This window comes from Odontesthes bonariensis, chromosome 5 (genome assembly GCF_027942865.1).
Source record: "Odontesthes bonariensis isolate fOdoBon6 chromosome 5, fOdoBon6.hap1, whole genome shotgun sequence".
Taxonomy (NCBI): Eukaryota; Metazoa; Chordata; class Actinopteri; order Atheriniformes; family Atherinopsidae; genus Odontesthes; species Odontesthes bonariensis.
The window spans coordinates 15,487,894-15,515,425 of NC_134510.1; the positions used below are offsets into that span (position 1 = coordinate 15,487,894).

General features: G+C 39.1%; 1 protein-coding gene across 2 annotated transcripts; it reads left to right on the top strand.

Moving 5' to 3' along the window:
* The first annotated feature begins 421 nt into the window (after positions 1 to 421).
* mroh1 (maestro heat-like repeat family member 1) lies at positions 422 to 27,384 on the top strand. 2 transcript variants are annotated; one of them, XM_075465020.1, is made up of 45 exons: positions 422 to 519; positions 1,225 to 1,301; positions 1,443 to 1,588; positions 3,171 to 3,302; positions 3,466 to 3,628; positions 5,479 to 5,577; positions 5,836 to 5,987; positions 6,708 to 6,848; positions 7,077 to 7,169; positions 9,135 to 9,213; positions 9,552 to 9,665; positions 9,819 to 9,892; positions 10,041 to 10,163; positions 10,581 to 10,688; positions 10,790 to 10,934; positions 11,139 to 11,179; positions 11,684 to 11,825; positions 11,960 to 12,012; positions 12,239 to 12,346; positions 13,543 to 13,662; positions 13,772 to 13,894; positions 13,967 to 14,113; positions 14,873 to 14,899; positions 15,918 to 16,040; positions 16,164 to 16,243; positions 16,569 to 16,710; positions 16,837 to 16,932; positions 17,348 to 17,452; positions 17,713 to 17,848; positions 18,168 to 18,280; positions 18,503 to 18,655; positions 18,765 to 18,821; positions 19,094 to 19,191; positions 19,343 to 19,508; positions 20,716 to 20,885; positions 20,992 to 21,129; positions 22,432 to 22,546; positions 22,740 to 22,886; positions 22,977 to 23,043; positions 23,236 to 23,357; positions 23,659 to 23,808; positions 23,907 to 24,041; positions 24,308 to 24,410; positions 24,607 to 24,672; positions 24,764 to 27,384. In XM_075465020.1, exons 2-45 carry the CDS (start codon positions 1,280 to 1,282, stop codon positions 24,838 to 24,840), a joined length of 4,911 nt encoding a protein of 1,636 aa, XP_075321135.1. In that variant the 5' UTR covers positions 422 to 519; positions 1,225 to 1,279; the 3' UTR covers positions 24,841 to 27,384. The 2 variants fall into 2 exon arrangements, with proteins under 2 accessions (XP_075321135.1, XP_075321136.1); XM_075465021.1 differs by lacking the exon at positions 14,873 to 14,899.
* Positions 27,385 to 27,532: the final 148 nt, after the last annotated feature.

The window sequence follows — 27,532 nt, forward strand, 5'->3', positions numbered from 1 at the left end:
GAAATATACAAGCACAATTAAATAGTTCTGTATTTAGACGATGTACATGTTTCAAATTATGTAAATAAGATTTTGGCTGCTCATTTGGAAATTTGTCAGCTGCTGTTTCCACCATAAACCGTTTATGGTACAATACGCATAAAGAGCGAGCACTAAACCCTCACAGAAACTAAACACATATTTTGTATGTATTCAAACACAAACATGAACTTAACGCAGTTTTAAACATTATTTGACATTGGCTGATTTTTAATCCCCAGGAGAATCATCGATGTGATTCCAGTCCTGAGTCCTGGATCCATAAACCGCAGCAGGTGTGATTCCTGACCGCAGCCGTGTTGAAGCAGCTCTATGTGACTCAGTGCTGTGCGGTGGGAACGCCCCCTCTTAGCCTGATGCGTTCCTGCTGACAAGAAGCACATGACCAGGCGTGTTTACACCTGCAGCCACTCACTCACACTGCAAACTGTAACTGTGACATTGCCTGTCCCGCGAACCAGGACGAGAAGTAGCCTTGTGGTAAGAAGTTATTGCTTGTTGGACGCTCACAAGACGCTGGTGTGTTAGTAAACCTGAATTAGCCTTATTAGCAAGGTGGTTTTTCCTTATTGAGGAGGCTAGCGGTTCTTCCGTAGCAGCGGTTGCTAGTTTAGCATGCTAGCGTTTTTCAAATTGGTTAGCTCGCTGCATCAGCATAACCACCGAAGCGAGTCAAAAACTAATTGGTAAAACGATAAACCTGAACCCCAACGACGTTATCTCGTCTGTTTAAGTTAGTTACCACTGCAAAGTGTGTGTGTCTTTAGTGTCATGTTTTTTTCGTTTACCAAAACCTTAGAAATGTCTGAATGCGTTTGCTATTTATATTTTTAGTTGATGATGATGTGAACCAGTTAGTGGTAGAAAACTGGTGTGACAGTCAGCTCAGTTAATTTAAACCAACTGCGAAAGCTTGCAGCCACTACTCAGTAATAGTGTTAGTGGTGTCTCAATGATTTTGCTCAACGCTGCCACGCAAACTATAGGTTAATGGAAACGTCACATGGCGTTTATGAGTGTGCGGCATTTTTTCGATCAGAACGTTTGAAATATCCCAAGACAACACAACTCAATTTGTAAAATGATGAGGGAATGCCAACATAAATGGCTTAATTTGAATTAGAAAATGTCAACTTGAAGTAGCACTACTTTCTGATAATGTCTGTTATATTTTGCTCCATAAAGCCCGTGTCCATCCTTGCTCACTGGCTCCGGGAAGCCAGTCGTCTTCCTGTCCAACATGGATGACACTGATGTGGAACGTGAGTCTTTTCCTCTTCTTAATGATTGACCATGCGTGTTGAATCGCTTTGCCTCACAGGTGTCTAAATAACCGACCAGCTTATGTTTTTTTTTAACTTTATGTTCTCTGTTCTTTATGTTAATTCTGTGTGGTCCTGTAGAGGTGACTCTGGCTCTGCTGGATGCAGCCAACGATAAAGACGCAGAAGTCCAGGAGCAAGTCAGAAAGTCCGTGTTGACTCTTGGAAAACAGCAGCCAGACCGAGTGTTAGCTATATGTCAGGATTACCTCCTGAAACATCCCAAGGTAAAACCTCACACTACAAATGAATCATTTCAAATTTAGTGTTTGAAACTCCAGGGTTCCTTATGAAACATAATGTGGTAACCCGTGGCTGCTGCTGTTATCAGTTGTCCCGCAGCACAGAACCAAGCAGAGAGCAAATACTTTAGTTCTCATAGATTGATAAGCAATGCAAATACTGGCAGTGCCATTAAACTCTTGTGTCTACTAACATTTAAAAACTCTTTTAAAGTACATTTAGTCCAGTTGTAGAATATTAAAAGTTAATTCAGCTGCTCCATAATCATCCTCACTCACAAATGATCGCTTCATTTCAGATGTAATGTGGTATGACAAAAATGTTTTATCAGTGCAGTGTTAATTAATGATGGTTTATTTATCCCTGTCATGTGTGTCTAAAGTATTTTATTTTCCAACTGTGAGTACCCCAGCCATGTAAAGTAAATGTTTAAGTGAATTTAATGTCCATGAGTCAGAGTCTAATTCAGGACAATGTACAGATATTATTCAGAGTTCAGGTTGAGTGTCCAGTGATATCTACTTTCTCTGTGCTTTGATCACAAAAGCAGTTATGTTGAAGGTAACTTCCCTAGGAATGACTTTCTAACCACGACTTCGATCTTAACTTCTGCAAGTTAATGGACTCTGTGTGTGGTTTTGATGTGAGTTGGATGAATGAGGAACTGAAGCTGTATCAGACAGCTGCTTCACACTAAAAGGGCAAGAATCACCATGTCACCATGGTTATTTAATCAGACATTATAGTATGTTTTCTTGAATGATAAACCAAAAGATTTGATTTTCTCTAAACCTCTTTCCTGGAATACACCTCACGAGGTCAACATTTGTACTAAATAACATGCAAATAAGTTTATATATGTGATTTTTCTGTCACAGAGATACCTCGGGGAAACACTAAAGAGAGACAGAGAAACAGTTATTTATGCTGCCCAATGTCACGGTAACCATGGTTTCAAACCGTCAAAAAACAAACAAACAAGAACTTACTTTCTCTGACAGCTGCAAAGTTGAAAAGTTCGATTTGTGAAATGAATTACAATTTTTAATATTTTTCTTTCTTTTTGAGCAAAAGATTTAGCAATTATTGTTCTAAAAGTATTTTCCTTTTGTTTTATGTTTGCTCTAATTAAAAGTGAAAATAAAGTGAAAATGATCACAAATTGGTTTTGAATTCTAAAAGCAAGCTTAGATCGTTAAGCTGTGTAACTGCTTGTGACTGTATATGCTGTATATAATGCTGCACTATCCTCTTATTCTCTCATCCACTGACTCATTTGATTGATCATTTGATTACAATATGGCACTGAGGAAATGTCTTGAAATATCAGCAATATAACACTCGAGAAGTCCTTTTCTGTGTTTTTCTGTCTGAGAATCAGTTTCTAACATTTAAACAGGAAGCAGTAGGTTCACAACGTTATGTTGCAGATGAATAAAGGCTGTACCATTTTTGAGATGTGTTCCACTTTGCTGTGTTATTTTTAACTGCATGTTGTTTTGTCTTTTCCTATTTCATCCCTTTCATAATTTTCCTCCTTTTCTCAATTTTCTCTTCCTCCTGAAGTTGGTAGTGAGCCACAGAGTTGTGATACTTCAGACTATTGAGCTTATTGTCAGCTCCAGGATAGAGGAGATCAGTGCTCCCAGAATAAAGAGTATTATCTCTTTGGCCTCAGATGAAATGACCCGATCAAAGGTAAAATGATGTTACCCTACTTCTTAATTTTTATTTAGAAGAGAAAACGCACATTGGATCATTTAGTTTTGGATAAGGTGGCACAGCTCCTTCTGTTTGAATCTTCAAATTTACAGTCTCATCCTGATATTTGACCTTTGTTCTTTGCCCCTGGTTGACTCAGGAGGTCATCCCTGACTGGCAGCAGGCAGCCAGTAATATCTTGGTTGCTGTGGGAAACAAGTATATCAATGACATCATGGAGGAGATACTAAGCAAGTTTCAGCCAGGAATCCTACCTCACTTCTTTGTGGTCCAAACTCTAGCCAACCTCTCTGACTCAAATGGTAAGAAAGTACAAACCAGGAAAGTTTTTATTTTTTCTAAAGTAGAGCAAAAACTTTATCCTATAATTTGCAGCGTTTATGTAAAAGACACAAGTACAAAGGAAATCATTTTTTAGTGTCTTCACTGATAAACCTCATTGTATTTAAAACATGTTAAAAAAAAAAGGCTAATTTTGATACCAGCAACACATTCAAAAGAAGTTGGAAGGGAGGCAGCGTGTGAACATAGTTCTGGAAGATTGTGCAATTAGCAGATCAACTGCTGACAGGTGGGGGTGCCAGGATTGGGCATCAGTGGAGGTAGTGAGTAAGAAAAAGGCCAAGGACTGAATCCACTGTTGGAAGTGCGTGACCTTCAAGCCCTCAGGTGGCACTGCACGAGAAACAAATCATGCCACCACGATCGGTGTAGCCACGTGTGCGCAGCAATATCTTGGAAAAAAAACTTTAACTCGACACAGACCAACACTGCATCCGTAATTGTAACCTGAAACTGTATGACACATGCTAAACAAAATCCTGTATCAACTCTGCGCAGAAATAACACAGTGGACATGTGTTATGTGGTCAGATCAGTACACGCTTCCGGTGTTTCTACAAAAAATGGATGTTAGGTTCTACAGTATGTGCCAAAGTTTAAAAAGACTGTACAGGCTGTTCCAAGTGTTTGTGACGGTATGGGGCGCATCAGTGCCTGTGGTGTGGATGACTTGCATATGTTGGAAGATGCTATTGATACAGAGGCATACATACATTGGAGTTTTGGGGAGACGTATGCTGTTATCAATATGACATCTTTTCTAACGGGAGGTTAAGTGGTTATTTCAGAAGGTAAAAGTCAGACCACATTCTGCATGACTTTAAAACTGTGTGGTTTCATTGACACCGAGCAGCTGATATCTAGTAATTCGTGGGAATGAACACGCGTTGCACTTGTGAAATGGCAACCGTTAGTTTCCTCAGTTTTCAAATGATTAAAAAGGTGATGTAACACATTTCTGTAGACCAATTTGTTTTTGTGTGTTTTTAATATCCAATTCCAGATATGCTTATATTTTATAAATAGAGTGAAGTTGGTCAGTGATGACGCTGAAATTAATTTCTTTGGACTTCTGTCTTTTTTTTTCTTCTTTTTTTTTTTCATTTGTTTTTTTTTGTTACACTTAAGAAAATTTCCCAACTCTGGAAATATAATCTGTAGTTCCGCACGCAAACAAAGCCAAAAAACGAGCATATACCAGAGTTGGGCCTTTTGGTCACAAGGTAAGTATTGAGTGACTGTTGGGGAAAAACCTGAACCTGTTTAACCTGTTTAGAAGTGGCATGTGCAGGCAAAACATTTCGTTTACTTAGAAAACAAAGAAGAAGACACTACCGATGCCAAAGTACTGCCTTATGCACTCATATTATCATATCAAGCCACTTCTTGCCAGATCTCGCCTTTCACGTGTTATTGTTTGAATGTTGTTGATTCTTAGTGTTTGTCCCGTCCTTTTAGCCACAGACAAAAACAGTCTGAAGAGATTCCAAGAGTTAAAGAGTAAATGATGCTGTCAGAACCACCCCAGGCATCTCTTTGGTTTCCGCTTCTGTCTTTTGTGGCTACATCTGAATGACCAGCTCTGAAGTCTGTTTAAACTCTTTTGAGATGTACTATGATTTTAGGATGCCATTTTTTCATATGGTTATTTCAGTAAATGTGTGTGTGTGTGTAAAAACAAAAGGAAAAAATAAAACAAAATGGCGGTTAAAAAAACCAAACGTGTAAGCTACCTTACTTTAGAGAAGATGTAACTGTGTAAGTAGATTAATTAATTGCAATTAATCAAGTTCTCTCTCTTGGTGTCTAGTTTATGGGATGGTACCATTCCTGAATGCTATTCTGGGCACCATGCTGCCCATGTTGGGCATGGCCAAACAGGACAACATGAAGTGGGTATTTTCTTCTGGTAAGAACCTTCCAACATGCTTCCATGAAAACTAAAACATTACCTGTGGATATTTGTCTTTTTTTTTTTCTTTTTCTTTTCCATAACAAGAATTTACTTGAATGAATTTCAGTAATATTGCAATATATCATTTGTAAGGGTAGTCGACAAAGAAAACAAAAGTGCAACTTCAGTATTTGCAAATTCTCCTTCCTCTTTTGTTTGAATGATAATTTCCCGTTTTTCCTCATTTTCCCTGTTTTGCTTCTCTCCTGTCAGCCCTGTGTCATTTCAGCGACAGCATTTTGGAGTACTTGGCCAACCTGGACAAAGCTCCAGATCCCACAGTCAGAAAAGACACCTTTTCCAGTGAAATCTACGCTGCTTTTGACGTCCTCTTCAATACCTGGTTACAAAGCAGGGAGCTCAAGGTAAAGTCACAGCAGGCTGATAATTGGATGAGCAAGATGGTTTGAAACACCAACATCCAGACGCGATATATAATTGGCCTGAAGTCACGTGTTCATCCAGTATTCAAACAAGTTGAATAAGTAGATGGCCTTTTTTTTTTTTAAGTTTGACATTTTGAGTTTCCCCACTGCAGATCGCTTTCGTTTCCAAAACTGAAATCATTAGTTTCTATGTTCAGAATGAGAAACTTATAGAGAATTCTAATTCCTCATGAACATTAGTATCTTGTAAGCAGTGTTTGTTTTGAGTCTCTATTAAACTGTGTCCCCTGAGCCTAACAGTTACACCACTGTGATGTAATGCTGCATAATAGAGGACACCGTGGTGCTCATTACAGATCATTTTGGTTCACTCGAACAACATTCACATTAAGAAGTTTCTGCAGACTCTATACTTGTATGGTGGCAGAACTTTCACGAAGCACATTTGCAAAACTTTTGAAATGCATGAAAACATGATAGTCTGACCGAAATGAACCCTCTCAAAACTGGCGATGCGTCGTGTTGGGGTTTGAATCTTTCCTGGAGTTACCATTTTAAGCTGTTTCAATGCCCGGCGCTCCCCTTTAGACTTGTTCTGTCTGTACACACCTAGATATTAAAGCCACTTATTCTGTAGCACGTCATCAAGTCTCTTTCATGTCTTGCACCTCATATCTTGCATGTTGTTGTTTCTTTCAGCTGAGGATGACAGTGGCTGAGGCAGTGGGTTCTATGTGTCATCTGATGGCCAGCGAAAAACTGGAGGAGCAGATTCCAAGAATCATCCCAGCCATCTTGGCCCTGTACAAGAAAAACAACGAGCACTATGTAATTAGCAAGGTGGGTACACTATAGCTCATCAGTGCAGTGGTCTGTTTGGTCTGGGTTTGCTATGTGGATAATTTGTGTAAAGATGGAGAAGACCATCACTCTCCTTTCATCTCTAAGCTACTATGTGTTGTGCTTCTGTTATTTCTATCAGTTCTCACATAACTGAACAATGCTTTTGGTTTAAAAACATTTGGCTGATACGTGAGGTTGAGCAGTATATGTCTTTGATCTGATCAGAGCTTATGCCAAGTCCTTGATGCATCTGTCAACATGGGCAGCAGGGTGCTGGAGACACAACTGGACGGTCTTCTCGTCGCACTGCATCAGCAGGTACGCTTTAAGAACATCATGACTTGGATACTGCCGCTTTACTGAAGTTAACCAAATGTCTAATACATGATACAGACACTCATAATAAGATATAAAGGTGTAGAATACTGTAAAAGTCTAACTGAATTCTGTGTTTCACGGTGAAGTGATGGTCAAGGATCTGGGTCATATGTTGGTGTAGAGGTATTACAGGGTGTTGTAGAAGGATGTTTTACTTTTATTTTGGGTGAGTTTGAAACCATTCGTCTGTGACTGGGTTAGTGGACTAGACTGTTCCGTTTGTTATGTCAAATGACAAAGTCACTGTAGTCAAATGTTTTTATGAACTTGTGACTAAGCTGACACTTTGCACAACGCTTGAGTGTTGCAACCAAGGCAGGAATTTCACGAGGGCCACGAGGGCCATGGCCCTCCCACTTTGGCCTTGTGCCCTTGAAAATTATATCTGCCATAAGGCCACAGTGGCCTTGATGCCCTCTCTGACTAAGTTTTGCGGTTTAGCAGTCTGCCTCTTTTCTGACACGGCTTCAATGATCAATGAGCATCTGGTGGAGAAAAAAAAATAAAAATCAGCGGTGCATTTTGAATATATTGAATCTGGCATGGTGACAGTTTGCGCACACGCCGGCCACACTTTGTGAGAAAAGGGAAAAATGGAACTGATTTAGATGGATCCGAAGACAGTTCAGAGAGCTCGGACGATGTTTAAGCATTTCACAGTATCCATAATTCCATAATTAGTCTCTGCACATAGTTTTGTGTTTAATTTTGTGCATTATCTGCACTAAAACATGGTTAGAAAGTTGTAAATATTTCCATTTTTGTAGATTCAGGGTTCACATTAATATAGGTCAGTTTCAAAGTTATTTTTTTTATGTACAAAAAATGTGACCCTGAATAGTCTGTGAGGGTTGAGGAGTAATGAAATGTTAGAATAAGTTTTGTATGTACATAAGTGTAATTATTGTAATTATTTTAATTGGATGTACATTCCCAATTTCACTGTAAAATTAATTTAAAGCTTTAGTTAATAAATTGATCAAATGAATTCAGTGGGTCTCATCTGTCTGTGGCTAGTGGATATAAATGATATCGCCCCATTTTCAAAACGCAATCAAAATACCCATTCACATGTCTTGTGGCATGCCTAAACTGTCCACAAAAAAATACATTACACCCACTGGCCAGAACTAGCTTAGTTAGCTTAGCATAGCAACTGCCATTCACTTACATTGTAAGTGACGTCCTTTCAACGTAGGCCCACTACCACAGTCTCACAGTGAGCCAAACATGTCTGTGCTATAAGAATCCTGTGTAGTTTTAATAAAAATATTGTTTAATTGCAATTTGGTGTAGATTAAATGCTTAATAAGTATATATGAAAGTATTGTAAATGCATATACAATCGTAGTCACTCCATATCATATGTTAAATCATTGTTTTAATTTATGGCCTTGGTGCCCTGGCTTTTGGCCTTTTGTGCCCTTAAAAAATTGACAACTCAAAAGGCCAAGTGGCCTTGCCCCTAAAATGACAAAATTCCAGGCCTGGTTGCAACACTTTACCACAACATCTTGTGTGTGTGTGTGTGTGTGATCTCAGGTTGCCTGCAGGGGAAGAGTATCTCACCAAAATGTTGCGACACCTGAACCCGTTACAGCTCTAACTTTTATTCCTCCTGCTGCAATAAACAGCCATGCTTAATATTTTAAGCACTGCCTGAAAACATGTTATTACACTTTGAAAATGTCCATAAAAGATGTTTTGTCCTAAGACACAATTTATGCTACGATATTTCTGTTTGTTAATATATAAAACTAAGTCGGGAAGTTACAGTGAGACTATATGTGACTGAACATAATCTACTGTTTGAATGGCATTCTTTTTCCAACGATGTGCGCATTAAATCTTTAATACTCTTACAGAAAACTATGTAATGTTTCCCTTGTCTCTTGGCTCCCCCAGGTGTCTGCCCATGTAGATTACAGTGACTCCTTTACTGTCAAGAATCACAATGAGGTCCTGCGCTGCTTCAGTTTGCTTGGTACCAATTTATTTATTTATTCTACCCGTCTGCAGTCGTATAAAAAAGATATGTGAAAACCAAGCCAAGCGTACAAACACTTTGTCCAACAGCACCAGGCTGCTCTATCTGTTGCAGTTCTATGGAGTCACAAGTCCTGTAATGAGGTCATGTATTAGTATTTTGGACTCATCTCCTACTCAAGATAATTACGTTAACTGTGACACTCCCCCTCTCCCCTTGTCCTACTTGTTTTTCACATTTTGGCTTTTCATTAATTTCAGACTATTTTTATGGCAACTTGTGAATGTTTAATTTTGAATCCTTTTTTTTAAATACTTCCACTCTTCTCCCTCTAGCTAACTCGTTCCCAGACAGGCTGGTAATGTTTGTTCTTCAGAGGTTGGAGAACAGTAATGAACGGAGCAGGTTGGGCTCCCTGGCTGTACTTCGTCACCTCATCAACTCCTCCAGTGAGCAAATACAATAACTGACCCAGTATATACCTTTTCTGATCGACCACATAAACCTTTATTTGTGACTGTACTCACATATTGGATGATATTGTTTTATATGATCTAGTTCCTACATTTTTTCACCTTTTTATCTGTGTTTGTGTGTTACAGCTTCTACAATGGAGAGCAAAAAGCTGTTGATCCTGGCTAGCATCAGACAGCCAATGGCTGACCACAGTAACAAGGTAACACAAGTGTGAACACACTTTTATTTAAGTCTTTCTTTTAGTGTTTTTTGTTTTAGATTTTTTTTCTCAATATGCGAGTTGTATAGATAATTGTGTACTTTTTTACTTATCAAAATATCTGACTCAGTATATTTCTGTTTGCTAGGTGAAGAAGCGTGTGATCCAAGTAATCAGTGCAATGGCTCATCATGGCTACCTGGAATTAGAAGGAGGGGAGTTACTGGTTAGATTCATAGTACAGAACTGTGCTTTACCTAACACATACCAGGTAAAATGTCTTTTGTTTATTTCTTATTTTTTTCTCTTTTTCATTTTCCAATTTGTGTGGAATTGCTTGATAGATAAAGTTTTGTTAATATGTATATGTGGGACACAGAAAGGTAACGGTAAACGGAAGAGTCATTTTCTAATCAACCAAAGCAAAAATGGAAAACAAATATGCAAGCAGACACATGCTACAGCATGGTAATGTAAAGCAAAAATAACTCAGGGCTGTAGCTGAGTATACAGGTGTTTTATCTCTGCTGAAGTCTCCAAACTTCCCTAATTAAAGAAGTTGCAGACATTTCTCTGCAAATCTCCCTGATCAAGATGGAGTTTCGTCAGATTTTAGTGTTCTGCATTACTGACAATGTGAACAGTAACATTTATATTCCAATCTCTGCTCCTAACTGTTTGTCTCTAGCGAGGCCAGAGGCCCATTGATCCAGAGGAGGTGACTAATGAGGCATTAAGGACAATGTGTGACAACACCCTTCATCTCCTGACCACCACAGTTGGGCGACTTGCTGACGTAAATGTTTGCTTGTCTACCAGGCTGTCTGCCTGTCTCATTTGTAAATGGATTTTAATTGCTGAGACACTTGACATATATTTTTTGTTTCTGTTTTGAAGGTATTATGGCCCAAGCTGCTGTACTATGTAACACCCTCACAGTACAGCAATGCAACTACTCCTCTCTGTAAAAGTCTTATAGTGCTGGGGAACAAGAAGAAAAATAACCAGGAGCCCAGCTTCCACATAGACTTTACTCAGGAAGGTTGGTGCACTCGTTTGCTGGACCAGTTCATTATTTAGAAGTGTGAAAGTAATCTAATCTGCAGGTCTACGTTGGAGTGGATTTCACAGCTCACAGAAAAAATAATTTGTAATGCTATTTTTCCATCATTGAAATGTATGTATTAACATTCCTCTTGTTCTGAATGATTAATTTCATGTTAAGTTTCTCATCTCTCTCCATCAGTCAATCTGCCATCTCCTCAAACACTAATGATCAGACTGCTGGTAAGTGAATTCACATATTACTTAAAGATAAACTTTGGTGGCTTCATGTAAAACCAAACCCAAATATCAGCCACTCTGCTAGTAGCAGCAGATGAACAGCTTTTCCTTTTGCATCTACTGTGCAGAATAAAAGCTCCATAAACCACCTGTGTAATCACTGTCTGGTGGAATGGATTAAAATCAAATTTAAAAAAACTGTTTGCAATGTTTATTTATCTTGTTAAATAATCTTCAACTGCACATGCAATATTTATGTAGTTAATCGGCTTTCAAGCCGGATTTTCTTCTCTTTTCCCTCTGTTTCAGTCACAGTTTTGATACGTTTAACTGATTTAATGGTCAGCACAGAGCAAAGAAAACAGCAACCCATTATACAGCTAAAGTCGTATTGTTTTACTGCTGTTGTTTTTTCCTTTAATGGATACTGTATAAATGATGTCTATCATTCATGTATGGTATCTGACTAAATGTATATATGTCTTGGTTTGTGTTGATTTGTTCAAGGTCAATGCAGCATTCCCTTTCAGCAACAGATGTCACGGAGCTCCCTCCCTCTCGCTTCTCCAAATCCTCAGCAACAACATCCACCCCAATACAGAGGTACTCTGGGAGAAAGAGATGCCTCCTCTGCTCTCTGTTCTAGAGGGTAAGGAAATTATCTTTTCAAATATTTATTCTTGCGAGGTGAAGGCTTAAGTAAAAGAGTAGCTTTTCTTTTGTAACCGAGTTTATACCCAAATCGGCATTTGTAGAACACCCTGTTGTTGTTGTTCTTACCAGAGTCGACGGCAGAGAGTCTGGATAAGAACCAGTGGGATGAAAAGCTGCTGAAGGTGTGCTATTCTGTGAATATATATATATATATAAATAAGTAATGTGTTCAAAATAGCATTTAATTTTATGTGTGCAGAGACGAAACGATTTGGCTGTTTATGTAGATTTAGACATGACAGAGGCATCTTTATCCAGAGATTATGCTTCAGTTGTTCCTTTGAAAATGCCTACATGAGTCTGGAATTTGTGGATTGTCAATCTGAATGCGATGGAAATCATTCACAGCTCTTGTCTAAAACCCTGACAATGGTTGACGATGACAAGTGGGTGTGTCAGTTGGCAGCTGAAGCAACAAGATACCTCTCCACATATAACAATGCATTAGAGGAGAAGGTAAGTCATTTGTTAACAGCTGGAATTATTTGATCCACCAATTTAAAAGTGCTTCTGTAAGATCTCGTAATGAGCCTGAATACCTGTAGGACTTTATGCAAGTCATGTTTAAACTAAACACTGCTCACAGTGGTTCTTGTGCTCTCATTTAACCATCCCACAATTATTAGGATTGTGAATTATTTCTATGCTCATTGTTCAACTCCAAGCCATAAAACTTTATTTTAATATATTTAAGGGGATATGTACTCCGGAGGGCCTTGTCTAAAATTATTAATACCTCATAATTAGGTGTTTATAAGTTTTTAATAGCTTCATTACCTTGGACCCAAATGAGATTTAATTGGCTTTGAAATGTCAAAAATACAGAAGTCTTTCTTTCAAACGTGACAGGTGTATTTTTTTTCAGTCAGATGTAAAAAGCTAAAACTCACTGGCCCTTTCTAAATGTCAGATTTATGAATGAAGACCATACACCTTTTGAGCAACATTTTGGAGGCTGTAGTTGCTGTCGTCGGATTAAGTTCATCGTGAATGGATCGAAAAAAAATCTGGCTGTATTACTGCTTTTAATAAAAGGTCCCTACTGAAAAATGTAGCTACAATTTGAAAAATACTATCACTTTTTGTGTATGACAGTCCCTCTCTGTTCCCCTGATTTCAGTACAGACAGGGAGACTCGGTATCAGTGCATTACCTAAATATCAGACAGGTGCTGCAGCTAATTTAATGAACAAAGAGCCCAAAGACAAGGACATGGATTTGAGTAAAAGAGAGAAGAATTGAGATATTCTATTTCTTCTAATCTAATAAACATGTATGAAAATACAAGTAATTGTAATAACTTCCTGGCAAAGTATCAGCTTTCCTCACCCCCAGTAAGGCAGTACGTATGACTAAGATTTTTAAATGTTAGCTATTAGGGACAGCCAAGGTTATTTGTCCTCAAAACACAACAGCTAACAAATGATTTTGGAAAAAGCTTCATTGTTGAGTTGCAGAAGACTTTTTCACTCTAATGGTTGCTGAGTAATTGTGCAAATTTGTGTTGTCCTCTTTTGAAAGAAAAAAAAAAATGTTCCTTTTATCAAATTGTCAGGCTTGAGGTTCAATCGCATCTTGATTCACTTAGGATCATTTTTGTTGTTGAACAAATAACACTAAGTCATGTGATTTGCTCCCCCCCCAATATATAGAGCTTCCTGTATCGATGCATAGGAATGACTCTCCAGCAGTGTTTCAATAAGGAGATTGTGAAAAAACAGCTGCAGGAAATCCTTCTCACAGCACGGCACAATGATGCAGTTGAAAGAGAGGTACCTGACCCACATAGCTTACATTACAAAAAAAATCACTGTGTCATTGATTTGAAATTGTTCTTATACTCCGATCCCACTTTTGATTTCTGTTATCTTTGTGTATCAGGGAGTTGCAATGGGCATCGGTCTGTGTGCTAACAGTCACTTAGAAGGAACTCTCACCAAGCTGGATGAGTTTGGCAAATCAGAAGCCTTCAAAAAGTCCCCGAGCATCTTCAACCTGCTCAAGGTACCAAAACTGTTATTAAACATCTCAAAGGAAAGCTTTGTCTGTGCTTAATTGTTTATTGCTCTTTTCCAGGAGCGTAACGATGTTGAGGTGGAGAAGGTAAAGAGCACATTAATCTTGTGCTATGGTCACGTGGCTCTGAACGCACCTCCAGAAAAGATACTGAACCGCATTGATCAGGACATCCTGCGCTGCATCAGCAAACACTTCAATACCAAGGTAACGTAAAGGTTAAGAGAACAAGGCAGGGATTTTATGGTAGACGCTTGATGTAGAACAGCAGCTTAGACTGAGAATTTCCACACTATCTCACAGTAATGCAAAACATGGGCAGCAGGCTAAACCCCCCCACCATTTGAACTGCTGACTGTCACTACTGTATACCTGAATGTTACCCTTTCTTTACATTTATTTGCTGCTGTAGCTGATACACAATATCCAGTCAGTTTCCTAGTATGGTTTGGATAGACTTTCCTTTGTAACTTTTTAGAGTTCAACTTGTGAGCGACTATTTGTAGAAACTACTCCAAGCACATGACATTTTTAGGTAATGTAGTTACAGCTCGTTTTCCCAACTACAGAGTGAAGCTGTTTCAAATTCTTTTATCCCATTCAGCATATCAATTTAAAATTGGGCTTAATTTGAGCTGTCACTTATCATACTTTTCTCATGTGACTGATTTAGTTCAGTACCAACCTAACAGCACATGATGCATAACGGGTATCTCAGTTCAACTGATAATCCAACTGTGAGCTTCCATTAGCAATTTCTTAGTTTGGCTTGAAACAATAATGTAGACTTTTTTTTTTTCCTTTTTTATTTAAAAGTAAAGATTCATAAAGGAAATGATGATTCATTTAAAAGACCCCATTGTTGAGTCAGAAGCACATTAGCTCTAACAACATAATCTTACAGCAGTCAGGATTGCACATAATTTCTGTATGAGCTCACGACCCTATCACTTCTTTTTCATACAGGTTCTCGGGATTAAAGTAGAGACAAAGGTATCGTTACTGGAATGAAGGGCTTTGAGATTCTCTTTGATTTGTTTTATTTTTTATCCTTTCCCGTTTTCTTGGTCATTTTCATCTTACTCTCCTGTTTTAATTCGATCCTCTCTGGTGGGGTCACCAAAGACTCACCTGAAAGTCTTCAAGACAAGAAAACAGAGCCTAAGCACAATGAAGCTACTATGTATTCAAGCTTCTGCTTCTCTGCATCTATATAAAGATTCAGAGCGGCTGATCTTCTAACCCTGATGGGGAGATAATTGAAGTTTCTACCATTTTGTTGCTCAGAAATGGAATAGTTGGGACCAGTATTGCAAGTTGACCACAGCTGTGCTCAGTAAAAATAATTTTTCAAGTTGGTACATCACCCACAATATATGATAAATACTTACCCCACAAAGGCTTGAAAGGCGGCAGCTTATAAGATGGAAATTTCCACACTGACTGTGTTAAAAATGAAAAAAAAAAATCCACTTTCAGATCTGTCTCCTGCTCTGTATTTCCTTCACAATACATTCTACTCACTGGTTCTGTCTTTAGTTGCTTAGAGGTGGATTGTTTTTAAATTTCTTACCAATGACTCACTCTCGGTATGGAAGGGCTTTTGTAATTTCTTGCTAATCTCTAACATTTTGTGTCTCCAGGCTTTAGGCTCATCTGAAGCTTTTGAGCCTGTGGATGGTTTTTTGCTGTAGTAACAATCTCTAATCCCACAACTTTGATTTCAATCTTCTTTCCATCCGTAGGCATGGAGGATCAATCTACAATATCATTTTTGGGATTGATTTTAATTGATTGATAAACTGGGTGACTTGGGATTGATTATTTGCTTTGCTTTGGCGTAGCAGTGCGTAGACTCGCAGGGGCTGCAGTGTGCCTTGTTCTTTGCATTGGCGACTCTTTGGAAAGTGCCTCTTGCCTGAATTGCGTGTGTGTGTCTTTTCGTCTCAGCCTTTGTCTGTCTTCTGCCTCTTATTTTGTGCACCACCACTTTTCTGTTGTCCTTATCCAGGACCTCACTATGAAGCTAAGTTTGATCCAGAGTGTTGGGCTCATCGCCAAAGCCATCAGCGAGTGTGTGAAGAAACAAGGCTACATCTTCTCCCGCAAGCAGGAGCTCATTACTGTGATGCTGGTCAGTCGTTTGATCAAACATTTAGCAGCCAACCGTGTAATTTCACAGCACTTTATGAAGGCGTAGTCGCAGACAATGATTTTTACTGATCTCCCTTCCTGCATTTGTGTCTCTGCTGATCAGGATTTTATCAAATCAGAACCAGCTGATTCATTGAGGACCCCAGTACGACATCTGGTGATGACCACCTGTGCCAACCTTATGTATCCTTCACTTTGATAAAACAAAGGCAAATGGCATTCGTTGTGCCATGTTACAGAAAAGAATACAGAACATTTTCTTGTAATATGTACAAAAGGCTCGGCATGAAGCTCCTTGTTCAAGAGGCCTAATTCACACTGTCCTTTGAAAAAAAACACAGCAGCCACATTATAGGATCTTAAAGTCACACAGCAGAGGACAGATATAACTGATGTAAGCCAGGATCTGGCAGAATTGGATTAGCCATCACTGTTGTACTGGATCGGTTTCTAGTGTTTTTTTTTTTTTTTGTTTTTTTTGTTTTTTCTTTGACCATAAGTTCCTCAGGCCCCTGGACCCCTCATTAAGTGAGAATGAGAGCTTTGACCTGCTAAAGGTGTGTGTGAACAGTGTGTTTTCTCTGCCATCCGAGATGCACACTCCAGAGAAATCTAAAGAAGAGGAAATACTTGACCCAAAGCAGAGAAAGGTGATGTAGAGCAGGCCGAGCTGTGCGCACAGAATCGGTGCTGCTTCACTAATGCGTAGTGAATGGCATCTTCAAGTCATCACCTTTAATACTTTTTAACTAATCTTATCTGGCTAATCTTTGCAGGTATTGTACAAAGACACTTTGGCAGCGCTGCAGGAGCTACTAAAGAGTGTGCTGGCCAGGGACGCCACACCTGATGGCTTACAGAGTGTCTTTAAGGTGAGGCCTGATCTTTCAGCTTGATACCATTCATTTATATATAGGAATATTTTTCCCCAGTTGTCAACTTGACTATTTGAGTAATTATTTTTATAAATGGCATCTATTATTGTCAGCCTGTTTAGATGACATCTCTGTGCTGAGAAAAACAAAACAACCTACTGTCTACTTTTGAGGGAACCTCAAAAGCGTTATCTTTCTAGAAAATGGTAAACTTTAAAGATGGATGGACTACATTTATATTCAGTCATGATTGGAAGAAAGGTCAGGGAGGCTCCACCAGTTCCACAACCGTGTTCCCTTTTCTCTTTGCCCCCCCCCTCTTGTGTTTTAAGTAATTGTTCATACGTCTGTTGAAAAGTAATGATGGAATTTTGTGAGCTGAATTTTCTGCTATGGTGTGTATTATTTGCAGCACCTTGAATCATGGCTGAGTTCTGGACAGGACCACGAGAGAGAGAGGGCTGTCGCAGCCACTGCTCATATACTGGCTTATTATCTGGATAACCTGAACGTCAAGGTGCACAGAGACGCTAACACAGATATTGTGAATATTATCAAACATAGCCGTTCGACCATGAATTATAATAAATCCTTCACTATCAACTGAAGAATCATTTGTCTTCACCAGCACAATATACAGTTTTTGGTTAAAAAAAACAAACAAACTGTGATTTGACAATCTGAAGTAAAAAATGTGTTGATAACAACACTCATATTTTAGCTTTGCTTGGTGTAACTGACTGACCTTTGTGTTTTCTTTCTGTGGATCTTGTCCAGAACATGGTGTGTTTTCACAACCTTGGAGCTCTGCTGGGTCGACTGTCTCCTCGCTGCTCTGACCCTCACCCTGCTGTGCGCATTGCTGCCGTCGACTGCATCTACACACTACTTTGTATACAGCAACAATATGAAGGTAAACACACTCATGGGGCCTCAACCTCTCAGGATTTAAAGTTTTCTATCGAGGAAATGCTTTTTTGTTGACGAAAGCCTTGCTTTGTTGATGTGAAGCCGTGTCAATGATGAAACCTGGTCTTTAGTCTGTGATAATGGGCTTTAAAAATGGTAGCGGCAGGGGTTGGCAACTATATAATCTTAATCTATAAAAAATGTTGCACAGCATATATCGAGTCATATTGATTATCTCTGTTGAAAGCTTTACAGCCCACAGCTTAACCTTTGTTTACGCTGAGTTGATTTGATTTGTGTTTTAAATTTGTCCTGTTTTCTAGGCTTCTCGTTGGGTTATAAGGACGAAGCTGTTGAAGATCTGCTGTCTTTAAAAGATCGACTAGAAAACCCTGATTCCACAGTTCTTTACAAGACCTGCTCAGACCTCACCAAGGTACATGTGGGCATAACAATTGTTCTAAATTGTAACATGATAAACACCGTTGTGTCTTTGCCAAGTAGATGTTTAACGTTTCTTTTTGCTCACATCAACAAACCTTTACAACAATTCTTTATTTCTCTATCGGCTTGCCTTTAATCTGCTCATGATAAGAGGTGTAAAAACAACTATTCCAGTACAATGGTGCTTAAATGAATCTTTCCTTCCTCGTTTCAGGTGATGAGTAAACGTCTGCCTCAGCCACAGCTGACGACGCTGGTGTTCATGTTGTTTGAAGGGCTGGCAGACAGTCAAACAAACTGCTGCCGAGCTTCTTCAGTCATCCTAAATACTCTGCTGAAAAACAGAGGAGGCGGACTGCAAGACCTGGTAACACACATACACACACACACACACACACACACACACACACACTTGCATGGTACTTTCGCTGGAGCATCTGAGGTCCAAATTTATGTCTTTGCATCATGTGTTGTAGGTCCCAGAGATGCTAGAGGTGCTACATGTACGTCTGCAAAGCGTCACAGAGGAGCAGGTATAAATAATGTAACATTTCTCATATTATTCTTTATCAACATGTATTATGTAATAGCAGTTTTTTGTTGTTGTTGTTTTTCAATTTTTTGGTCATGTATAGAATAGTAGAGACATTCATATTTGAACAACCCTTGAGATGCTTCTTTCGCAGTGTTTGAGCTATATTATCCAGCTTTATTTGCTTTGTTTTTACAGGTCCCAACAAACGTCTTTTTATCTATTTTCTGTACACAAATACTAATAAAGTTAAAGAAATGTTTTATTGTTTAGGTGAGGGTGGCAGTGGGCCAGACGGTACTAATCCTGGCTTCTCAGCATCTACAGACTGTTATCAATGCACTTGTTCATCAACCACTTCCTTATGACAGGTATATATAAGAAATTTGTATAAATCAGTATGGCCACAAAATGTTTAAATCAATTGAATCACCCTATTCTTTAGTTTGTCTCACTTTTATTGCTGCCAGTAGTTTTTGTGGACGTTGTGTAAACATACAGATTGTTTGTTTCTTTGTGTAGTTGGACCAGTGAGATGTGGATGGCTTTGGGAGCAGACCCGATTGTAGCCAATCAGATCATAGAGATGGTGATGGAGAAGCTTGTCATCATGGCACCCTATGTAGACAAGAAGGAGTCAATGATGAGGGGAGGGGCAACAAAGGTGGCCACCAGTCAGCCACTGGCTGTAAGTCAAACAGACTCGTCACTGACTGCAATGATATTCACACTTGGTATATAATTTAAAGGTCCCATGGCACACTATGCTTTCTGGTTTATCTGCAGTGTCACCTAAAGCTTAAAAAAAAAAAAAAGAAAGAGGTATATGCAGGTTTTTGTGCAAAAGGAACTCGTTTTGTCTAGCAGTGTTAAACTCTGGCAGCAACACTTTTTTTCTAGACCGTTTTTACTCGCACCTAGTGGGAGCTACAGCATGCACATTATCCACCGCTAGCATTTCAAAAGCTGAAATGATCACCCCACATGAACGTGTAATCTGCTAGTACTTGTCAGTGCATGGTACTTTGTGTTTTTGGTTGAGGGCAAGTTGAACCTTTTCAGCTTTCCCAAAGAGTCGGTATCAGTGGCTGCTGTTTCTGTATCCTGGCCTGCAACACAATTTGAGAACGGTTTTGTTCTCTACACTTCACAAAGAACCGTTTTGTTACTAAGAACCAGTCTGACTCTGGCTTTATGGGGAGACTGAAGCTAAAAGTCGAGGTTGTTTGACCACTAAAAGGGCGCAAGTCTTAACTGCAGGCAGTGAATGAAATGGTTTCAAATGTCTATGTTGTGTTAGCATTAGACATATGAATGGAGCACAAACATAATGGCTTCTCTGTGTGAAAAGGCAGCTAAGTGGTTAATGGTACTTTGTGTTAATGACAATTAAACACATCCATTTGTTGCTTCTACAACTGCTCAGAAACACAGAATTTCTTACAAAAGCAATGGCAGGAACTGAGCATATTTATCAAACGACTGTAGTAGTGCGCGTTCATGAGTCGCGTTCACAAGTCACCATCATTCCCCTTCCGCCCTCTCAGTAAACCTCCATGAATTCGACCAATTAGAAGATAGTTTAGCCAGATCCTCTCAGTCTCAGTAAGAGACTTCCGCTGAGAGAAAGCGCTCACTCGTTCTGAGCTAACTTCAAACTATTTGTTAGGATTATTAAAGCCTGTGTGAAAGTGTGCAAAGCTAATTTAGATTAAAAATGAACTGATTGGAAATGACCAAGTCAGGTCCACTTTAAAAGAATTCCACAAAGGTGAAGTTACTACAGTTTGTTCAGTTTTGCTATTGTAACAGTTGTGAAAAAATGGTTTACTCAGTGGATTATAGATGATTTATGTGTCAACATATGTGTGTGCCTGTGTGTTTTTTGTTTTCAGATGACATGTGGTCTCAAAGAGCTGTTATTAAACGGTCAGAGTCAGGAGCCGGCAGTCAGTCGGTTTCCTCAGCTCTTCTCATGTCTCACTGTCAGACTAGGAGCAAGTGTCGGAGTCTTGGCACCAAAGGACAACAACGCTAAACAGGCTGGCTCCATCCATGTAGCAGGGTAAACCTCTTTGCTTTATGTCCAGTAAACTGTGTGTTGGTTTTCAGAAAGTACCAGTTTTGTGTATGAGCAAGGTTTCCATCATATTCCATGTTTTCTGTTTCAGGGTAGCAGCTGATGCACTGAGAATTTTGTTAGCACGAGCTCAGTTAGATGAAGTGATGAAAAGACTGGATGAAGAAAATGCTTGGGATGCAATGAAGGAGCAAAGTACACACGTTACTGGAATCACATTATTAGCAAGGTAAAGACACACGCACACATTAAGCCAATTAGATGTTAAACTGTTTAAAATGCTAAAGTACTACCAGCTTATCTTTTGGCTCTTGCTCAAACCTTGTCTGACTAACGATATAGATGCAAAATGTAGATGTGTTCCATTCAACAGTGTGCATGGATAGGACCCTTGACCTCCTGCTTCCTGCTTAGAAATTGTCTGCAACAGGAACTTAATTTCACAAAACCGCTTTATTTGAGACACAGTGCAGCGTCGCTACCGTAGACCGTACTCCCTCCATGCATTATGCTGGTCACATCACCTGAGATATCTGTTAACTGCTGCTGTTGAGCATCCGAAGCCAATGTTGTTTGTTCCACACCTAAGCTAGCCAAACCAAACTCAGTTTAGCTTGTAGTTTATTTTCCTAAAGGTTTTAGAGAATTTGTTTTTGAGTTTTCATTTTGCAGTCATTATTTCATTATTTTTCTAAGGTAGGTTACCTACCTTAGATAGGGGTGGGACAATATGCTTCGGTCACGATTCTTGATAATTGCGATTCTACAAGTATTGAGATTCGATATAATCAGTAACTGCAATTTTCTTCCTCCTTAAAAAACAAACAAGTTGAACCATACACTTCTAGAATGAATGTCGTTCCCATAAACAATGCACATCAGTCTGTGTCAGTCAGTCCAGCTGCTGACATTTATTTCAACTTAGACAAAAAGAGGTACTTAACATGTACAGCATTTTTTAAAGTTTACAGTTACAAAATTAATTGAAATGTCCACAAAGCACAAATGTGGGCTAGTCTTAACATAATATAATGTAATGAAATTATGAAGTTTTTCTGGACACAGATATGACGGAATATAATCGATTCGGGAGAAAAATCAATTTTTAAAATCATCCCATAAAAAAATCGCAATATGTACATGAATCTATTTATTTATTTATTTTTCGCCCACCCCTACACTTAAATCGCATCAATAATTACACCAGCGATTACAATGATAATACATGTGTTAACCGTTTAGCAACCTCTCTTTACACTCAAATGAGTCTCAATGACTAATGGGTCATCTTGCTATTCAGCTTAGTTTGAATTGGTCGAGAGTTATTTAGTTTCTCCTTACACACGGTCACAGTTTGAACTGAGCATTTCTGCCCCCTGCACTTTGAAGGCGTTTTACAGTGACTGAATACACTGTGCACTGCACTTCACAGGGAACTACTGGAAAATCCCAACACATCCTAAATGTCTTATTCAGCTCAGCGATTGGAAATATGTCCTTGTAAAACTTTATTTGTTTGTCTTTTCTATAGGGCGATGGCTAAGCATGCTGGTCCCAGATTGCCTGCAATCGTGGAGTGTCTGTGTCCGTCCCTCAACAACATCTACGAGTGTCAGAGGATCACTGTCACAGCCTTCTTCTCTGAGGTGATAAACACAGCATACCACTGAGAAAAGGCAAATTCATCTCATGCGCCCTCAACCCAACATATCTAAGCTACTAAGGCCTTTCCCTAATGTCACCTAGGTTAAATAGAGCTGTAAAAAGTATTAAACTACAATGGATCAATACATTATGTATGGCACTGACCAGTCGTTCTTTGTCATTTCCTGAGTCCAGCTGTTGAACCATCATGTGGTGACTGAGCTGATGCTAATAGATGTCTTAATGAACAACATGATGGAGAGGATATCAGATCCATGCTCCACGGTTCGTATGTTGGCTGTACGAGGACTGGGCAACATAGCAGTGGGATCGCCTGAGAAGGTACCCACAAACATACAAAAGCGCACACATGAAATTGTATGCACCCTTGCTGTAAGGTTACTCAAAGCTTTCGCTTCCTTTTCGTACAAGGTGAATAAATATGCCAAGGAGCTGCTGGCAGCCATGAGTTCAGGAATGGAGGAGAAAGATGATCCAGGTAAGGGAACAGCAAAGGTGAAGCCACAGTGATATGTGCTCGAGCTCATCCGGTTTTACAAAGATTTGACAGCTTACATTCCCCTTTTTGTTCTAGGTTTCACCTCAGTACTCACACTTATTGTAGGCATTTTAGATTTATTTTCATTGGCAGAAATGCTGCTCCTTTGAAAAGTTCTGTGCTCTCCTGCAGGTAAGCTGATTACACACGAGGCCATGTCTGGACTGTCTAAGGTTCTCCTCCACCTGGACAAGAAGAATGTCCATTTACTTGTGGTCTATATCTTCATGAAGATTAAACCATTTCTGGAAAGTGTACGTTGACTGTCGAGATGTTATTTAAGACATTTTATAGCTGTCAGACGAAGCATCCATTTGTGTGTTATTCTAAGGATGAAGCATCAAACGTGCATGAAGCTAAGAGTTTTAGGCTTAACCTCAAGCTTCCTGTCAGTCAGTCAAAACTGGCGCAGCTTTTTCAGATGATGGGTAAAAAAATCGTCAAGAACCAACAAAGAACAGTCGACTTGTATTTAAAAATTTAGAAAAATACCGTGACCTCAATGACTACAAAGAATCGTGCAATAACAATGATACCATCTGACTGCTCATCCAGGAGAATGATGATATCCGCTGTGCTTCCATCCATCTGATGGGGAACCTGTCCAAGTTTGGCTCGGGGGAAGCGGTATTCAAAGACCAGATCCACAATGTTCTGGTCAGCCTGTTGCTGCATCTGGTTGACCCAAACCCGCAGGTGGTCAAGGTATAGTAAAGGCACTCAAGCTTTTTTTTTCTTTCTTACTTTAAAATAAAAAAACATGGATTTTGATTTATTTTTTCTTGCTCATGTCATTATTACAGGCTTGCAAGTATGCAATGCGAGTGTGTGCTCCTGTGGTGGGCTCAGAGCAGATCACAACCATGTTTCAGAACCACCTGCACGATGACAAGAGCTTGCACTACGGAGAGTTCATCAATGACCTCACTAAGTACCTGGTGAGAAGCAGCCGAATTCTACCGTCTTATGAAAAAAAGAATTGATATTTTTTTTTTTTTTTTAGGTTTTTACAGTTTGCTTCATTTGAGCTCTTACTAGTTTTACATCCCTGTGTAATAAACAATACTAGTAGTAAAATGTCTCGGCTTTTGGGTTTCTTCTTTTTCTTTTTTTTTTTTTAAGATCACCCACACGGATTCAGTGCATTGTATGTTTGAACAGCTGATGGTTGTTTTCAGCTCAGTGTGTCTTTTGTTGTTTGTAGATTCAGGACTTTCCCGGTATGCTGAACTTTTACCACATCTCAGTCATTCAGTTCTTCAAGAGCAACTGGCCTGAGGTCAGAGCAGCAGCTGCCATGTTTATAGGTACCGAAGCGCTTCTTAACTTCACTCATAAGTCACACGATAAGCACTGGTTATAGTTTTGATTTGTTCTCATGCTTCCAAATCAACAAATTAACTGCAATTATTGTATCAAATTAGTAGCAAACATGCATCCTGATCACAATACGTCCGTCACTCTCACGCGATGTTCTTTGGTCTCATTATGTCGTCTCATCAGGGTTCCTGCTGGGGAATCTTCAACAGGAGCATCTTTCTCATCTCAACATGGGCACCATTACTAAAGGTAATGTCAAGCACAACCTTCATGTTCTTGTTAGTTGTCATTGTGAGTGTTTTTTGGTTTTAATTGTGTCGTTGTATGTGTGTGTTTACAGGTTTGGTGATGCTGCTCCAAGATCCAGATCCTGTGGTGAGAGTGAAGGCTGCGGAGGCCATGGGACACTTTCACTGACACACACATGCACACACCCACGTAACAGATTTGTTTCTTTTAGACGGTAGTGGTTGCTGAGCACTGCAGAATAGTTTTAATGTTAAAATGTGCAGTAAACTATTAAAATAAACCAACTCCAACATTCGTTCAAGCCAAAATGGAACCAGACAGGAAAAAATGAGTCGGAAGCCAAACAATCACATAGATTAATGTTATTCTATCATACAAGTAAACATGGGATTAGCAGTTAGCAGCTTCATCTAGCTTCTTTTGACTCTTAACTGTGTTACTTGAAATGTTCATTCTTAACTATATTTTAGTGACCAAAGACTGTGTTTGGAGCATTCACTATTGACTCTGACAATGCCAGAGAGTTACTGTCTTCTATCAGTGAGATTCATCGTCTGTGTAGGAGTTTATTATTATTATTCCAAAGGTTAAAACACATTCGAGGATCAGAACGTTAGAACTTACTTTAAATATCCCATGTGCACATGTGAGCGTTGTACATGATTTATGAACTCAATTGGCTATGGCTGGTAGCTGAGGTGTGTGTGTGTTTGTGATAATGTCAGTTGATGTCAGGTTTAGGTTCAGACAATCTCCGTTAGACACTACTCCTGTGTCGCTGGCTTGTGTTGAGTGTGCTGGACATTCTCCCTCTCATCCGTCAGTCAGCTTGGAATTTATCCCTCCACCTAAATGAAGATCCAGTGATACGTTTACATCGGTACTATGAAATATTAGAATTTACAGCAGGTACCAGACTTGAGAGTAAATAAGCTTGAAGGTTTATAGTTGTGCTTATACAGTAGCTGTGTCCAGTCTTCCATATCATTTAAACAAAACAATAGCCAGCAATAACTAGTCAGTAATTCCTTTTACTTTTATAACCAGCAGGATTCATTACCACTCATAGTCCTACAGTGGCCGACATGGGAACTGGCTTGTTCAGAACAGAAAAAGTAGTTGTACACTTCTGATATATTGGTGCCATACACTGCACTTCACATACCTTATTGAACCATAGAAAATCTTTTTTTATAAATCACAGCTCGGTGGCCACACGGAGCACATTCTGGTGAACCAGAAAAGAGCAGGAAAAAGCCTATTATTTATTACTTAGGTCTTCAGCCGTGCACTGTGCAAACATCTAGAATGCCACAAGAGTCACCTGTGTTCGCTTTAATAAACGCACCAGCTCATATTTGAGAGGAAAACATTATCTAGTCTTAATTATTTGAGTTGGGGTTGCTGTAATGAGACTTAACTCGGTCCTAAACAAGCCAGTTCCAGCCAGTCAAACCATTACATACCAGTGTTATGAGGTGGCACAGTGTAACCACTCTCAAACCAGTGCCAAATGTCTGTTACCACTTACAGTAACACTTTGCGCTTGCTTTTAATGTATTTTTCTCATTTGCTGAATCCATTCAGTGTTTTTTGACTGGACAGTAGAATGCTTCAAGTTTGTGTGTATCAGAAACTGTCACTTACCATCCTGTAATTATTAGTCTGTGTGGTGCGTTGTATTAAGAAGGTCTGTACATTCGACTTTAATATTTCTCCAAATGATTTACTTTGAAGCCGATCAGAGATGGACGCTAAATAATCGTCTGTCCTCATTTGAATTTTTTTTCCCCCGTAAGTAGGTGAATTTTTGCACTTTTAAGTTTCGACATGCTGCCCCTGATCTGAAAGCTTCCAGACAAACCTCAGCTAATATCCTTTAATAGACGTGAGTCACAGGTTTTATGTTGTTTTTTTTTTTGTTTTTTTTTATGGAACAGTTGGCTGCTGGAGGCATTCTGTTTTCATGCCGTCCCTCCATGTCTTCATCCCATTCCCATGAAATCTCAGGAACGCCTCGGGGGGGATTTTAACATTGCACTAATTAGGTCTTGATGGTCAACCGAATCTCTGTGGCTCCACAAGACGCATTTCTGTCCAGAACTCAAGAATTCTCTTGCAACTAGATATGTGTGTGTGACGAAGCTTCACACAAATATCTAATTATGTGAAAGGATGAGATGATGACATTTCATTTCCAAATTTCAAAGGTGAAGTTGACTTGAGTGGTTGGTGGAGTCATAGTTTTGATTTATACATATATATATATATATATTTTTTTTTAAGTATTCCAGCTGCACATGTTTCTGCACAATGTTTCTCGCGGGCTGGTCTTGGATCTCTATTATATGTATCATTCATGCTCTTCAATCGGGGACTTATGTCCTCTTGTACTTTTAAACACTATGGCCTGGTCAAGGGTGAATGATGAATAGTTATTAGTCATATTTTTTGCTTTAAAATGAGTTCTAAACATTGATATTTTTCATGCCTACCTGTGTGTTTTTTTTTTTTCTTTTCTTCTTTTTAAACACGTTGAATGTTGTGAAATGTGTCTTGTGTGTATCTAACACGATGGTACAGCTGTATGGTTATTTTTAAAGGACAAATGTGTTGTGAATGTTTGCATGTCACTTTATGTGCTGCAGCACCAGAAGAGTGTGGAGAGAATGTTTGAAAAATGAACAAATAAACCGATCTATTAACGTTTAACTGGTCTTTTTGCCCCTTTTTTTTTTTTTTTTTTTGGTATTCTGTAATTGAATTTTTACAAAACGATGTACAGTCTTGCAGTGGCAGTTATTCTCCTTTTCTGTTTGAAATGAAAGTTGCTTTTACAGCTGTTGAACACTACCTTGTT